This window comes from Lynx canadensis, chromosome D4, assembly GCF_007474595.2.
Source record: "Lynx canadensis isolate LIC74 chromosome D4, mLynCan4.pri.v2, whole genome shotgun sequence".
Lineage (NCBI taxonomy): Eukaryota > Metazoa > Chordata > Mammalia > Carnivora > Felidae > Lynx > Lynx canadensis.
In genome coordinates this window covers 45,601,873-45,616,089 of record NC_044315.2, presented here as the reverse complement: position 1 = coordinate 45,616,089, position 14,217 = coordinate 45,601,873, and the positions used below count along the sequence as shown (strand labels likewise).

At 43.3% G+C, this 14,217-nt stretch overlaps 1 protein-coding gene across 1 annotated transcript; it reads right to left on the bottom strand.

Annotated features, from left to right (window-relative positions):
• Window positions 1-8,193: 8,193 nt before the first annotated feature.
• Window positions 8,194-8,763, bottom strand: LOC115499504 (interferon alpha). The gene has a single exon (XM_030293517.1). The coding sequence runs from the start codon at window positions 8,761-8,763 to the stop codon at window positions 8,194-8,196; it is 570 nt and encodes a 189-aa protein (XP_030149377.1).
• Between the last annotated feature and the right edge of the window lie 5,454 nt (window positions 8,764-14,217).

The following is a 14,217-nucleotide window of genomic DNA, read 5'->3' as shown; positions in this document are numbered from 1 at the left end:
GGGATCTTGCAGATGCTGTTGGCCTGGCTGGGGTGGGCAACTCTGTGACCCGTGGCTCTAGGTTCTCTGAACATCTTCCCTTGTGCGTGTGGCTTAAGTAGGGAACATAGCAGTTTTCACTTTCTGAACGTTGTCCTTACTTTCTACTTCTGTTTTTGCTTTCCTTTATGCACCTTCTACTTGGGTTTAGAGCATGGGTTCCACAACCTTTTTTTTTTCATCATTACCTCTTGCCTCCAGAGTTTTTGTACATATTTATCTAACTGAACCTTCTAAGAAAATTTAATAACACAGATACACATTATGTGTAATTATGTACTGTATATTTAACTGTACTTTATACATAAAAAATCATAAAAAAGGAAATATAAAGTTTGCTCTATTTATCCAATGCAGGGTTAAGAATTACTAAAAATTTTTAAAAGTTAAAATTTAAAGCCATTGATGCTTAAGTATGGACCTAAATTTGATTTTTTTAATGTTTGCTTATTTATCTATTTACATTTTTAATATGAAATTTATTGTCAAATTGGTTTCCATACAACACCCAGTGCTCATCTCAATTGGTGCCCTCCTCGATACCCATCACCCACCCTTCCCTCCCTCCCACCCCCCATCAACCCACAGTTTATTCTCAGTTTTTAAGAGTCTCTTATGGTTTGCCTCCCTCCCTCTCTAACTTTTTTTTTCCCCTTCCCCTCCCCCATGGTCTTCTGTTAAGTTTCTCATGATCCACATAAGAGTGAAAACACATGATATCTGTCTTTCTCTGTATGACTTATTTCACTTAGCATAACACTCTCCAGTTCCATCCACGTTGCTACAAATGACCAGATTTCATTCTTTCTCATTGCCAAGTAGTATTCCATTGTGTATTTAAACCAAAATTTATCCATTCATCAGTTGATGGACATTTAGGCTCTTTCCATAATCTGGCTATTGTTGAAAGTGCTGCTATAAACATTGGGGTACAAGTGCCCCTATGCATCAGTACTCCTGTATCCCTTGGGTAAATTCCTGGCAGTGCTATTGCTGGGTCATAGGGTAGATCTATTTTTAATTTTTTGAGGAACCTCCACACTGTTTTCCAGAGTGGCTGCACCAGTTTGCATTCCCACCAACAGTGTAAGAGGGTTCCCGTTTCTCCACATCCTCGCCAGCATCTATAGGCTCCTGGTTTGTTCATTTTAGCCACTCTGCTGGCGTGAGGTGATATCTCAGTGTGGTTTTGATTTGTATTTCCCTGATGAGGAGCGACGCTGAGCATCTTTTCATGTGCCTGTTGGCCATCAGGATGTCTTCCTTAGAGAAGTGTCTATTCATGTTTCTGCCCATTTCTTCACTGGATTATTTGTTTTTTGGGTGTGGAGTTTGGTGAGTTCGTTATAGATTTTGGATACTAGCCCTTTGTCCAATATGTCATTTGCAAAAATCTTTTCCCATTCCGTTGGTTGCCTTTTAGTTTTGTTGATTGTTTCCTTTGCAGTGCTGAAGCTTTTTCTCTTCATGAGGTCCCAATAGTTCATTTTTGCTCTTAATTCCCTTTCCTCTGGGGATGTGTCAAGTAAGAAGTTGCTGTGGCTGAGGTCAGAGAGGTTTTTTCCCTACTTTCTCCTCTAGGGTTTTGATAGTTTCCTGTCTCACATTCAGGTCTTTCATCCATTTTGAGCTTATTTTTGTGAATGGTGTAAGAAAGTGGTCTAGTTTCAACCTTCTGCATGTTGCTGTCCAGTTCTCCCAGCACCATTTGTTAAAGAGACTGTCTTTTTTCCATTGGATATTCTTTCTTGCTTTGTCAAAGATTAGCTGGCCATACATTTGTGGGTCCAATTCTGGAGTCTCTATTCTATTCCAGACCTAAATTTAATTTGTGACTTATAACTTATTTACTTATATAGATTTTATATAAAGTACATAAGTAAATTAAAATTTCTATAAAGACATACCTATTTCAATGTACTTAAATATTTAAAATCATTCCAAATTGCTAAAAGCAACAAAAAATTTTAATTATTCACTTAAATTATTCCCTGACTTATTTTCAGTGTACTGAATTTTAATGTTGCCTCATGACAAAATAATTTTTTTCAGTTTATTTATTTATTTGGGAGAGCACAAGCAGAAGAGGGGCAGAGAGATGGAGAGACAGAATCCAAAGCAGGCTCCACGCCATCAGCACAGAGCCCGACATGGGACTCAAACTCATAAACCGTGAGATCATGACCTAAGCCGAGATGAAGAGTCAGACGCTTCACCGACTGAGCCACCCAGGTGCCCTAACAAAATAATTTTTAACTTAACCTGCTGCTACATACTCTTGAAGATATTGTCACAATATTTTTCTGTTTCCCACTAGATAATTGCTGATGTGTTGAATGAGTTTTGTAGAATTAAATCATAAAATATAATATATTTGTATTTAATTCCCAAAGCCCACATCACATCGAGGCTCAGACAAAAGCAACATGCACAAGACAGCCAATAGCAGCTCACAAGTGAGCAAAGGCCACCTCTCCCAGAATGACTTTGAGATCCAAGAAACAATGGAGAGAAACTCTTCCAATCACAGAGACGGGTTAGCCCCAGGCTGTCACACTGATCTTGCAGATGTTTTGTGTATATTCCACAAATCGAATGTCCGTGCTTCTCGTATGGTACCCAAAAAAATCCAATGAGAGAAAATAAATATTAAGGAATAATGTTTTGTTAGACTGGTCCAATGTTGAGCTTTGGAGTGCCACAGACCACTGCAATATTTCAGGCTGGTTCACAACCCTAGGAAATTACTGTTATACCCTTGGAAGCAATTGTAACAACTATTCCACCTGGTGTGGCAATGCTGATAATGGGGGAGACTATTCATATACAGAACCGGGGAGTATGTGAAGTCTCGATATCTTGCACTCAATTTTGCTGTGAAGCTAACGGCTCTTGGGGGCTCAGTTGGTTCAGCTCAGGTCATGATCTCACGATTCATGAGTTCAAGCCCCACATCAGACTCTCTGCTGTCAGCACAGAGCCTGCTTCAGATCCTCTGTCCCCAGTCTCTCTCTGCCCCTCCCCTATGTGCTCACTCTCTCTCTCTCAAAAAAAAAAAAAAAAAAAAAAAAAAACACTTGTGTTTTTTCAAAACTATATCCAAGGTAAGGAAATTGGCTTATTATGTTATTGGAGTCAGTTCTTTCCAGGAAAGAGCCATTTTTCTCTGTAGAAAAGACTCCTGCCTGGGAACAGACTTCTGTAGACCACAAGCCAGGCCTCCAGACTTGGTCATTGTGTTTGTCCATCTTGGCCAGTAGGTGGCACTCTTCCTTTGTAAATATTTTAACAGACCCCTGACTAAAATGATCCTGCTTTCTCTTTCCTTTTTCCCTACAGCTAGTTACATCATTGTAGGAGGAACATTCCCTCATGGCCAAAAATAGTCATGAGAAGAAAAAGAAGAGAACAAGAACTCTCCTATGAGAGTTTCCAAAAACCTAGAACTTTCACACAACTCTTGATTTCAGTTAGTGACTTTTGCACTTGGCCGGAAACCACAGCCGAAAAGGAAGCAGCTGTGTGAATGGGCAGGGCAGGTTCAGGAGGAGAGACTGAGGAGAGCAGAGCTCGCTGGGGGTTTCTACACTGGGGCAGAAGGAAACACTGTGAGATGCACGTGAAGAATGAGATCTGGGGAAGCGGGAGGAAAGGGGAACGTGCTAGTGTCAGAATACATAGTGCACGTGTATATACATAGTATCTATGTGTACATAGTATATTAGTATGTATATAATTACATTGATGAGCCACTTGTTCCCAATTCTGTTTTTTTAGACTCTCAGCATTTTGCAGTCAGTTACAGAGAGAGGGCTAGGAGAAGTTACTTATGCTCTTATAGACTCTATGAATAAATAAGAACATGATGGTAAGCCTTTATTCAGTGGAAAATACTCCGCTAAGTGCTTCTAAATGTTCTAACGTGACCACCCTGCTAAGGGACACAGGAAAGTTAGAGGGGCTTGCAGTTGTGTCTTTCCTGTCCCCCGAGTGGAAGAGGAGAGAGGGCTGGACTTCCCTTCCCCCGGTGGGGGCGGGGGGAGGCTCTAGGAAAATCATTTCCCTGGAGAGCAGGCCTTTGTTGAGGGGAACAGAAGACCGAGAGGATTCCCAGCCAGTGATTTCTCTTTCCTTTCCTCTGCTGGAAGCACCAGGAGTTTGTTTTCTCATCTTCACAGTGAGAACCTGGTGAAGGTTTCTCCCGAAGGTAACACTCACAAAAGCGTGTGGCCCCCAAAGACAGGATATCTTGCAGTTTTTCGATCTCAAGCTCATCCATATGGACCTGCCAGTAATTCTTCCATTTCAGCTTCAGTGTTTCTACCAATACGAGCTTCAGCTGTGCTTTAAACTCTTGCATTTCTGCTCCCAGTCATCCAGGGTCTCTGTCTGGATCTAGGAAGAGTTGTTGCTTTTCAGTTTGTTTGGCACTTGTGTTGTAGTTGATGGAAGGTCAAGGCTGACGACCAGCCCAGCTGATTACATGTTGGATGGGAACCAGAACGTCCGCCAATACATGAATACGTATGTCACATCGTTAGAGGTAAGTGTCTCCCAAGGAAAGAGGCCCCGAGAGATAATCACTGAAGAAGAACATTGGAGCACACTTTTGAACAATTTAACTCGATACATTCTAAGACAAAAGCAGAAATAAAGTCAGTGAAATGACTAAATACCTGGGAATGTGACTTCATGTATTAAAGAGAATCATTTTGGGGTCTCCTTCCTTCCTCCTTACTAATTGTTACGAATTTGAATATGCAGACAACGGTCACGTGATTTGCACTCAGGCATCTTTCTAGAGGCACAATCACTCCATTGCTTCTCTTGAGACTGAGATGAAGTCCCCGGATGGAACTTTTGTCCTCTAGTGAAAGGTTCTTGCTGGAGTGTCCGGGTGTGTGCGTTTAAGGCAGGTGTCCCGGGTTCCGGCTGTCCCTGGAGCCCCGTGCAGTTTGTCCAGCAGGATCGGGTTCCAGGCAGCAGATGGCAATTTGTGAGGAACTTTGAAGGTCTGCCGGAGCAGCTCCTGGGGACAGAGGTGGCCTGGGCCTCCTGCAACCGGCAGCCACCCACCCTCTCCCCAGGGGGGATGCCCCTCAGTCAGGAGAACTGGGACGTCCTCCTGATCTGTGTCAGAAGCAGTAGGTCTTCCTGTGAAGCCGCCCTTGGCCGGGAGGCAGGTCAGAGCCCAGAAAGGAGATGCGGCCACAGGGATCCAGCAGGAGGCCCTCAGAGGGTGTGCGCGCTGGGCACCTGAGGGGTCTGGTGGCCTGGGTGACGAGCAAGGGGGGCGTCTTGGGCCCTAGTTCCTCTCAAGTTCTTTCTCACATGTCTTTTAATACAAAACCGTTTTCATTTTCTGAATGTTCCTGTATACGTTTTATTCTTCTTAAGCTTTTTTTCCTTTCTTTATGTAAGCCTTAGATTAGAGTAGATTAGATTGGAAAACATTAACCCTATGAATTATTCATTTCACTATTTCATTGAAATTTAAGTTGCCCCAGTACTTCAAATGTTTCAGCGTAAAGGGATCCAAAGCTTTCAAATGACGGAAATCTTTTGTGTTACGATCAAAAGTAGGTAGGTGTTGTTCTTCTTGCTCAGGACATACTTTTACCTCCGAGCCTGAGCTCTGTTGTTGTGATTTTTATTTTTTGCGCATCAGTCAAGATGCCTGGTCCCTTTGGGTCAGCGTGCCCATAGCCCTGTGTGTGACACCTGGCTCCCCTTGCTCACTCTCTCTTTCTCTGTTAACTGGCCGCCAGGAGTCAGCTCATCATACTTCCAGCTTTGAGCAAAATTTTATTGGAGGGTGGCTGCTTTTGTCCCCCAGATAATCAACTGTCCGTGACCCAAGCTTGTTTCTGTGACCAATTCCTTCTCTTTCTGTCAGGTGCTCAAGAGTCAGATTTTTCCATAGCTTCCAGAGGACACAAACGTTATGCACTTCATGTGTGTAGGGGGCACTGATGTGGGTAAACTATCCTTTTTTTTTTTTTTTTTTTGTAACCTTAAATAGCAACAGGAATTGTATTTTGCTAAATATTGATTTCTATGTGGAGTTCAGTCTATTAACCTGTGGAGTCCTTCTCATGCTCTCAGTTTCTGAGGCCGCAAGGGACTCAGTGTTGATTTTCCTGCTGCTGGAGGCTTGCACTGAAGTAACTAATAAGGCTTCCTGGGTTAGTGAGTCCGTTCTTTTCTCCTGAGCTATTTGGTTCATCGTGATCCATCTCACAGAGAAGATGTGGGGCAGGGAGGCCACATACTAGAGAAACTAACCCCTTTCTTTACTAGCTTGGAGTTTTTTAAATTGTATATGTTCTTTTTAATTTAGTAATTTTATAGGCACGGGTGGACTTCTCTTCTGAATTCCTTTCTACTTCATCTTGAGGTCAGTACCAAAAGAGGGAAGCAAGAATGAAAACGGGAAGGGCCCCTACCATTATTTCCCATCAGTTTTGATACAGCATCTTTTTCTTTCTCCACTCAGCTTTCCTAGAAAGCTGTCACGGCGTTGGGATGCACCGAGGCACCAGGAAATCAAAGGCAAATCTGACCGTGACGGCCGTGGAAACACTAGGGTGGCTCCCAGGTGAGGGGAAGCCAGCGGGAGCCCTTGGCTTCTGCTACCACCTTCCACCTGCTCACTGTGGTGCCTGCTTGCGAATTCCACCCAGCCCTCGCTAAGGTCAGTTCCATCTGCTTCCCCACATACTGGATGGTTTCCGTCCACAGAACAGCTTCCTGACTTTCTGCATAGTACGCATCAAAATGATAATAGATTATCATGGTAAGGAATGAAAGGTGCCATGCTTTAAAATAAACACAACATTAAGCATATGAACATGATTTGCCAATACATCCAATCCATGTATCTATCCAGAGACACACATAGCGCAAAATGGAGAACTCTGCAGGAAAAAAAAACAAAACAAAACAAAACAAAACTTCACGTAATTCTCAATTCCCATTCTATTCTCCTGTTGCATTTCAGCAGGCACATCTCTCACAACTATTTGCTCCTTATACCTGAACTTCTCTTCTCTTATTCACTCATTCCCTCCCACCCTCCAATATGGTTTCTGTGAGTTCTTCCAAACCAGCTCTCAGCAAAGCTTCAATGCCCCCTTCATCCCAGTGCGGTGGGCATTTTACATCCACATTTTACAATGATGCAATTCTTTGAAGCCATTTCAGTCCTTGAAATAGACTTTTACTGATATTCTCTCTTACCCTATTACCTCATGGCCATTCCGTCTCTGTTTCTGTTGTGGCTCTTTTCTCCCTTTACCATCTGAAGTTTCGAGGAATCGATCTGAAGTTCTTTGCTCATGCTCTCCTCTTCCCGTGTGACCGCTTCTGTTTTAAGGCTTTCAGTTAATGGCGTTGCTTGTAAATTGCAGACTCAATATCCATTTTCCAAAGAATATTCATACTTGGAAGTCCACCAGTCAATTATAGGAGATATCTATGGCTTTTGTTTCTGTTTCCTGGCATGCTTTCCTGCAGATTCTGCTGAGAGAACTCCATTTTCCCCCTTATCCTCATTATACCGTTTAATATAACTGATATAAATTCAGTGTGATTATTGTCTTTAGGTTGCTTTCTCCACAAAACTCACTGGTGCAAAAGCAGAACTGGATTTGTTATGTCCACCCCTATCCTGACAGCCGCATACAGACTGGCTTAGAGAAAGTCTATTTTTAATGTATAACGTGAATAATGTAATGAGTAAGTGAATTGCACAATCCATTCTTTCATCAGAGTTGTTTCTTTTTTAAATGATAAACAAAGACAAGAATTTTTCTATAGAAAATATTTAATAAAGAAAATAAGTTGAATAAATATAAAGAATATATTTTTTCTCTTAACCACAAAGTGAAAGTACATCATTATTATTCAAATATGATTTAAATCTTATAAATAGTTAAGTAAATAAATAAATTGTGAAATAGATCAGCAAGGTCATCGGAAAGTGACTAGTGCTTGTAGAGTTGACATGATGTACTTAATACTCCTGAAAATATTGACAGATTGATGCCATTCATGTCACAGCAGAATGGAGAAATGAGAGTCTTTGACATGGCAGAACACGTGGATAGTGTGATATGATTAGTCAGCGAGAATCATTTCCATGTTGAACAGGTCTCATTTCTCGCTCCTTAATCTTTTCTGCAAGGCTATTGATGAATAATACAAGGATCTCATGATTTCTGCTCTGACGATCTCCCAGGCACAAGGGCTGTATTTCTTCTCTTGCAGGTAGAGGGAGAGTCTTTGGAAGTAGTTCCTCAGGATGGAGTCCTCGTTCGTGAGGGGAGCCTCTCCCTCCCCCACCTCCTGCACGACACAGGCTTCCAGGCGGGTCAGCTGCCGATCAAGTCCCGTGCAGAATTCCTCCAGGAGGGTGGTGTTCCAAGCAGCAGACAAGGATGCCTCTGTGCAGAAGAAGTGGAAGATCTTCTGGTTCGTCGCATGCACCACAGAGAGGGCTTGGGCCTTGTGGGACTGGTCTCCACCAAACACGTCCTGGGGGAAGGCGAAGTCATTTCTGTCCTTCTGGCAGGAGCTGGCAGGGAGTCTCCTCATTTGTCCCAGGAGCGTCAAGGCCCTCCTGTTCAGCAGGCCGTGGGTCTGAGGCAGGTCACAGCCCAGAGAGCAGACGGAGTTGCAGCCCAGCGCCACCAGGGCCACCAAGAAGGAAGAGGGCAGCGCCATTGGGGATCTTGCAGATGCTGTTGGCCTGGCTGGGGTGGGCGACTCTGTGACCCGTGGCTCTAGGTTCTCTGAATATCTTCCCTTGTGCGCACCTCCTAAATGGGAACACATGAGTACCATTTTCTGAATCTCCTCTTACTTCCTACTTTTGTTTTCTGGTTTTCATTTTACATTCTCCAAATGGGTTTAGAGCAGTGCTTCTCAACCGTTTTATTTAATTATTGCCCCCTTTCCCCTGACCCCTGAGCCCTTTTAGATTTTTTTTGCTAATTGAACCCCTCATGAAATTTTAATGACACAGTTATACTCTATATCTATTTATGTACTCTCTCTCTATCCTTTATACATAGAAAAAGAGAGTGCCAAACTTCTTTTTTTATCCAAGGCAGGGTTAAAATTGATAAAAATTTTAAGCTAAAAGTAAATTTAAAGTTATTAACATTTTATTTATGTCTATAGCTAAGTTTGCAGAGCAAATTTTAACATATTTACGTGTATAAGTAGTAATGTATTAAGTTACATATTCAAATTAAAAATTATACAAAGACATAATAATAATATACATGTAATGATATACTTAAAACGATTTTAAGAACTTCAAAAACAATTGAAAAATTACAGTATTGTCTTAACATGTATTTTTAGGTCTTAACTTTTAATTTTGCTTCATATCAAAAAACAATTTTTAATTTCACTAGCAGCTAGATATTCATCAAGATATTCTCCACATCGATTTCTTTTCAGCAATTGACATAATTATAAATGAGTTGAATAACTTTAGTAGAATTAAATGATCAAATAGAAACTACTCGCATTTAGTTTTAGAGCCCAGTTCACGCTAAGGCTCCAACGTAAGCACCGTGGCGTCTTCTAACTAAGGGAAGCCCACCTCTCACAACACAGCTTTGAAATCTAGCAAATGATGGAGGGAGAGTCCTCTGGTGATCCATCTACTGGACGTAAGTTTTATTGCTCTTAACATGCATACATTTTGTATAACGTCCATGAACTCAACATCAATACTTCACATAAGATACCCAAGAAACACCGAGAAGATACAAGGTGATGAGATTATAAATCCTAAGGAATAAGATTTGGTTGAATAGGGTTGATTTGAAGAGCAACGAACCATTGTAATACGTAAGATTTGTTCACTCCCCAAGAGCTAATTTTTGCACCGTTGGTAATGATATGGCCTACGAAAATAGGCAAGTAAGAAAAGGTATTCGCAGGCGCCTGGGTGGCTCAGTTGGTTAAGCGTCTGACTCTTGGTTTCAGCGCAGGTCATGATCTCACATTTTGTGAGTTTGAGCCCCTCGTCGGGCTCTGCGCTGACAGTGCAGAGCCTGCTTGGGACTCTCTCTTTCTCCCTGTCTCTCTATTCCTCCCTACTTGTGCTCCCTCTCTCTCTCAAAAGAGATAATCTTAAAAAACATATATATTCAATTTGAATTTTCTTTTATATTTGCATTTAATTTCAAATTTCCCGGAGGACTTTCAGAAGTCCCAAACCAGATCTATTCTAAAAAAAAAAAGAAAAGAAAAGAAAGTTGTTTGTCCTAAATTCAGAAGTGTGTAAATATTGATTATTATCATGTGAAGAACTTTCTCTGAGCTCCCATCCTTAACTCTTTGGATTTTGCATAGGAAGTTACCCGGCCTAAGCCCTCCATAGACCAACTCTTTAAATGGAAGCTGTGTACCCATCTTGGACACACCAGCTCTTAGTCACGGACTCTGTTACATTCACTCTGTTGTCCTCAGCACCGGGCCCTGAATACTGGCTCAGTAAGTCACTTTTACTGCAGGCGTCTCACTGATTTTCTCCCCCTACCAGAAGGCATTCGTGAATGACCATGCTAGTTTGCTTCATCAGGGCCATAGGTGCTGAGCAAGATTGTAGAGACAATGGCTGAAATTTCTGCTCTAGTCTCCTGCTACCCACGTGGCCTACTGAGACTATTGCTGAAGCCACTGGGATTTTATTTGCTTTCCTGCACACAGGGCTCTGGGACTCAGGCTGCTAAAACAGCACTATTTGCAGCCTTTGCCCAGCACGAGGAAGAACCCCCAGGTGTGGCCTCATCTCAAATCGCCCCTCAACGTGGTCATCACAGAAAACTAACCAGCCTGGCGTCCCGCACAGCACAACACATCGAAACTCCAACTCTCCCGGACCCCAGAGCTCACAGTCACCTGACCGTTGATCCCCGGACTTGGTGGTCCGAAGCGCCAACGATCAAGCCTTCACCCTGAGCTTCTCTGGAGACAACTCGGAAAGAACGTGAACCATTAGCTGCATGCTCCTATCTCCGTCTATTTCTGTGGGAGAGTAGGCTCCGTTTCAGTTTGATATGTAGAATTCGGGGAGGGCAGGGTGGGTAATAATCAGAGCTTCCCTTCCCGTCAGAAAGCAAGGCTTTGGCTTCCTAATTCTAGGCGCCCTGTCCTTGCCTGCCAACCTGCCTCCTCACTCTTGTCACTCGGCACGGCTGTGTTCTATCTTCTAAATGGCGGGCATGGAGCCTTTAAGGAGCCGCTATGGTCAGACTGTTTGGATGTTATCTGTTGAAGTGCTAACTCCAAAGCGATGGTATTAGGTGGTGGGGCCTTTGGAAGGTAGTGCGAGAACAAGAGTATAGCCCTCATGATGGAATTGGGGCCTTTATAAGAGACACCCCACTCTTGGATTTCCAGGCTGTAGAACTGTGACCAATAAATTACTGCTTTTTTAAAAATTTTTTTTAATATTTGTATTTTGAGAGAGAAAGAGACACAGACAGGGGTGAGTGGGAGAGAGACTGAGAGAGAGGGAGACACAGAATCTGAAGCAGGCTCCAGGCTCTGAGCTGTCAGCGCAGAGCCCGACGCGGGGCTCAAACTCACAAACCACGAGATCACGACCTGAGCCAAAGTCGGACGCCCAAGTGGCTCAGCCACCCAAGCGCCCCAATAAATTACTGCTTTTTACAAGCTACCCAGGGTATGCTATTTTTTTAAGGCAGCCCAAACAGATTGAGCCCTGACCTGCTCTGTTTTCTCCTTAGAATACCTCCCTCCAGGGGTCTGTAAAATACTTAAGGGGAGAGACATCATCTTAGCCGGCTGTTTTTCTAGGCACCCAGTCTGGCCCACATCATTTCCAGAGCACAATCAATATTCATGAGGAAAACAAGCATGGTAATTACAGGAGAAAGAATACTACCAACAGAGGCTACAGAGATATGAATCATGTGATTTGCAAGGACAATAGATCTGAAGATCCTATATGAATTCCTCACGGTCCTACAGGGAACTTATAATGGAATAGCCTGTGAGGCATTTAAAAACAAAACAATACAAGAAGAAGAAGAAGAAGAAGAAGAAGAAGAGAAGAATGAAAGAAATGAAAGAAAGAAAGAAAGAAAGAAAGAAAGAAAGAAAGAAAGAAAGAGAAATAAACATTATTTCTGTGTGTGGAAATTTCCTTCAGGTTTGTATTTTCAGTATTTAGAATATTAAGACGAGAATCACGGGCCTGGTCATCAATGGAAGACTCACTCTCCTCTTTTATTTCAGGGAGCCTCAAGTACCTGCAAGGAGCTACCTCATCATACCTTGCTCACCTCCCTCACATAATGATAACTGAATTTTACAAAGTGTTCCAAGACCTCATCTCCACCCTTATGGCCACTTTCCAACATCGGCCTCTGGCAATCGATTGCAATGCTTCTTTCAGTGGATCAATGACGCTGTCAAGTCTAAAGAGTGACATCCATTGGACTGAATCTCCCCCCGGTTTAAACTGTGGAGTCAGACTTTGGGTCAGTCGTTTTGAGCTTTTCAAGAAAAAGTGTGCTGCCAACATACTGGCTATTGTTCCCCTTGAGAAAAGCATCAGTACTGGGGCGCCTTAGTGGCTCAGTCGGTTAAGCGGCTGACTTCGGCTCAGGGCATGATCTCACAGTCCGTGAGTTCGAGCCCCGCATCAGGCTCTGTGCTGACAGCTCGGAGCCTGGAGCCTGTTTTAGATTCTGTGTCTCCTTGTCTCTGATCCTCCCCCATTCATGCTCTGTCTCTCTCTGTCTCAAAAATAAGTAAACGTAAAGAAAAAAAAGCATCAGTACAAATAATGTAACAGTGAAAACTCACTTTCACTGAACTCCTCTCTTCCACAGTCACCAGAGTAGAGTCTGTTTCTCAGTGGACGCACTTGATATTGACACTTAGGCAGCCCATGAGAATACATTTGGACCAGACAAATGGTGGTGGAAGTGATACTGTCCTGTGGGGTCTAGCCTTGACCCTTGAAAACCTCCCATGTGATCTTCCATATTGTTTCCCTTTACAACTAACTGGAATAGACTCAAGCATCTCACACCCATTTGGAGTCCTGTGCTGAGTATGGTCAAGTCACAGAATGGAAGGGCCTCGTGTCCTTGAGTCACTGTTTGAAGATGAGCCAACCAGAAGAGACATCTGAGCAGGAACTCCTGCACGGTTCTCTTCTAGTTTTCTATAGATCTGGTACAACAGCTGGCACTCACTTACTGACAAATGTCTTTCAGAAAATACTATCCCCAAACACCTCTCCACTTAAAATTTGGACTTTACATTTTGGAAATCGCAAATACGCCCCGAACCTTGATCAGATTTTAAAATTACATCACAAGATCATTTACTTACGGAAATAGATCATGTTCTTCTCCTAAACATGTCTTCTATACTTTTTTTTTTTTTTAAGTTCATGATTTTGGAGACCCTAGGTGGCTCAGTGGATGAAGCCTCCCACTCTTGGTCTCAGCTCAGGTCATGGTATCAGACTTGACTTCCAGGTCCCCCTCTGGCTCCGTGTGGGCAGGGCAGAGCTTACCTGAGATTCTCTCTCTCTCCTATTCTCTCTGCCCCTCCCCTGCTCCCGCTGTCTCTGTCTCTCTCAAAATAAATAAATAAACTTAATTTTTTTTTAAGTTCACGGTTTTGGTTTCAGATATTTCTCACCTGCTACCCAGGTAGAGCGACTGTGTGTCTTTTCCTTCATATACTGATGGATGCTTTAGAAGTACTTCTAGGCCACAATTCCCAAACACGGGCCGGGTTGTCTTCTTCCGGGGGCTCCAGGTGTTCCAGGCTGCGATCCAGGCTAGACAGGAGGGTAAGGAGGTGGGCGTCGCCCCTAGCAGCGTGGCTGTGGTCTGTGCTGAAGAGGCTGAGATCTGCTGGAGCATCTGATGGTGGAAACAGGTGGTTTGTGCCTTCTGCACTTGGGCGATACAGCCTCTTTCCCAAGGAAGTCTGAAACAGGAGGTTCTGTCATTCAGGCATGTGTGAGAGGGGCTCCTTTTCAACTGTCTCAAAAGTAGGAGGATGTCCCTGTTTCCTGGGCTCTGGAGCCAAGGCAGGTCTCCAGCAAGGGAGCAGGCAGGGATGCTGCAGAGCGCGGCTAACCACAGATCTGGGCCATTGACGATTTCG

What these genes read in the sequence shown, in the direction of transcription:
- LOC115499504 (XM_030293517.1), bottom strand. Translation starts at nt 8,763, where the DNA reads ATGGCGCTGCCCTCTTCCTTCTTGGTGGCCCTGGTGGCGCTGGGCTGC.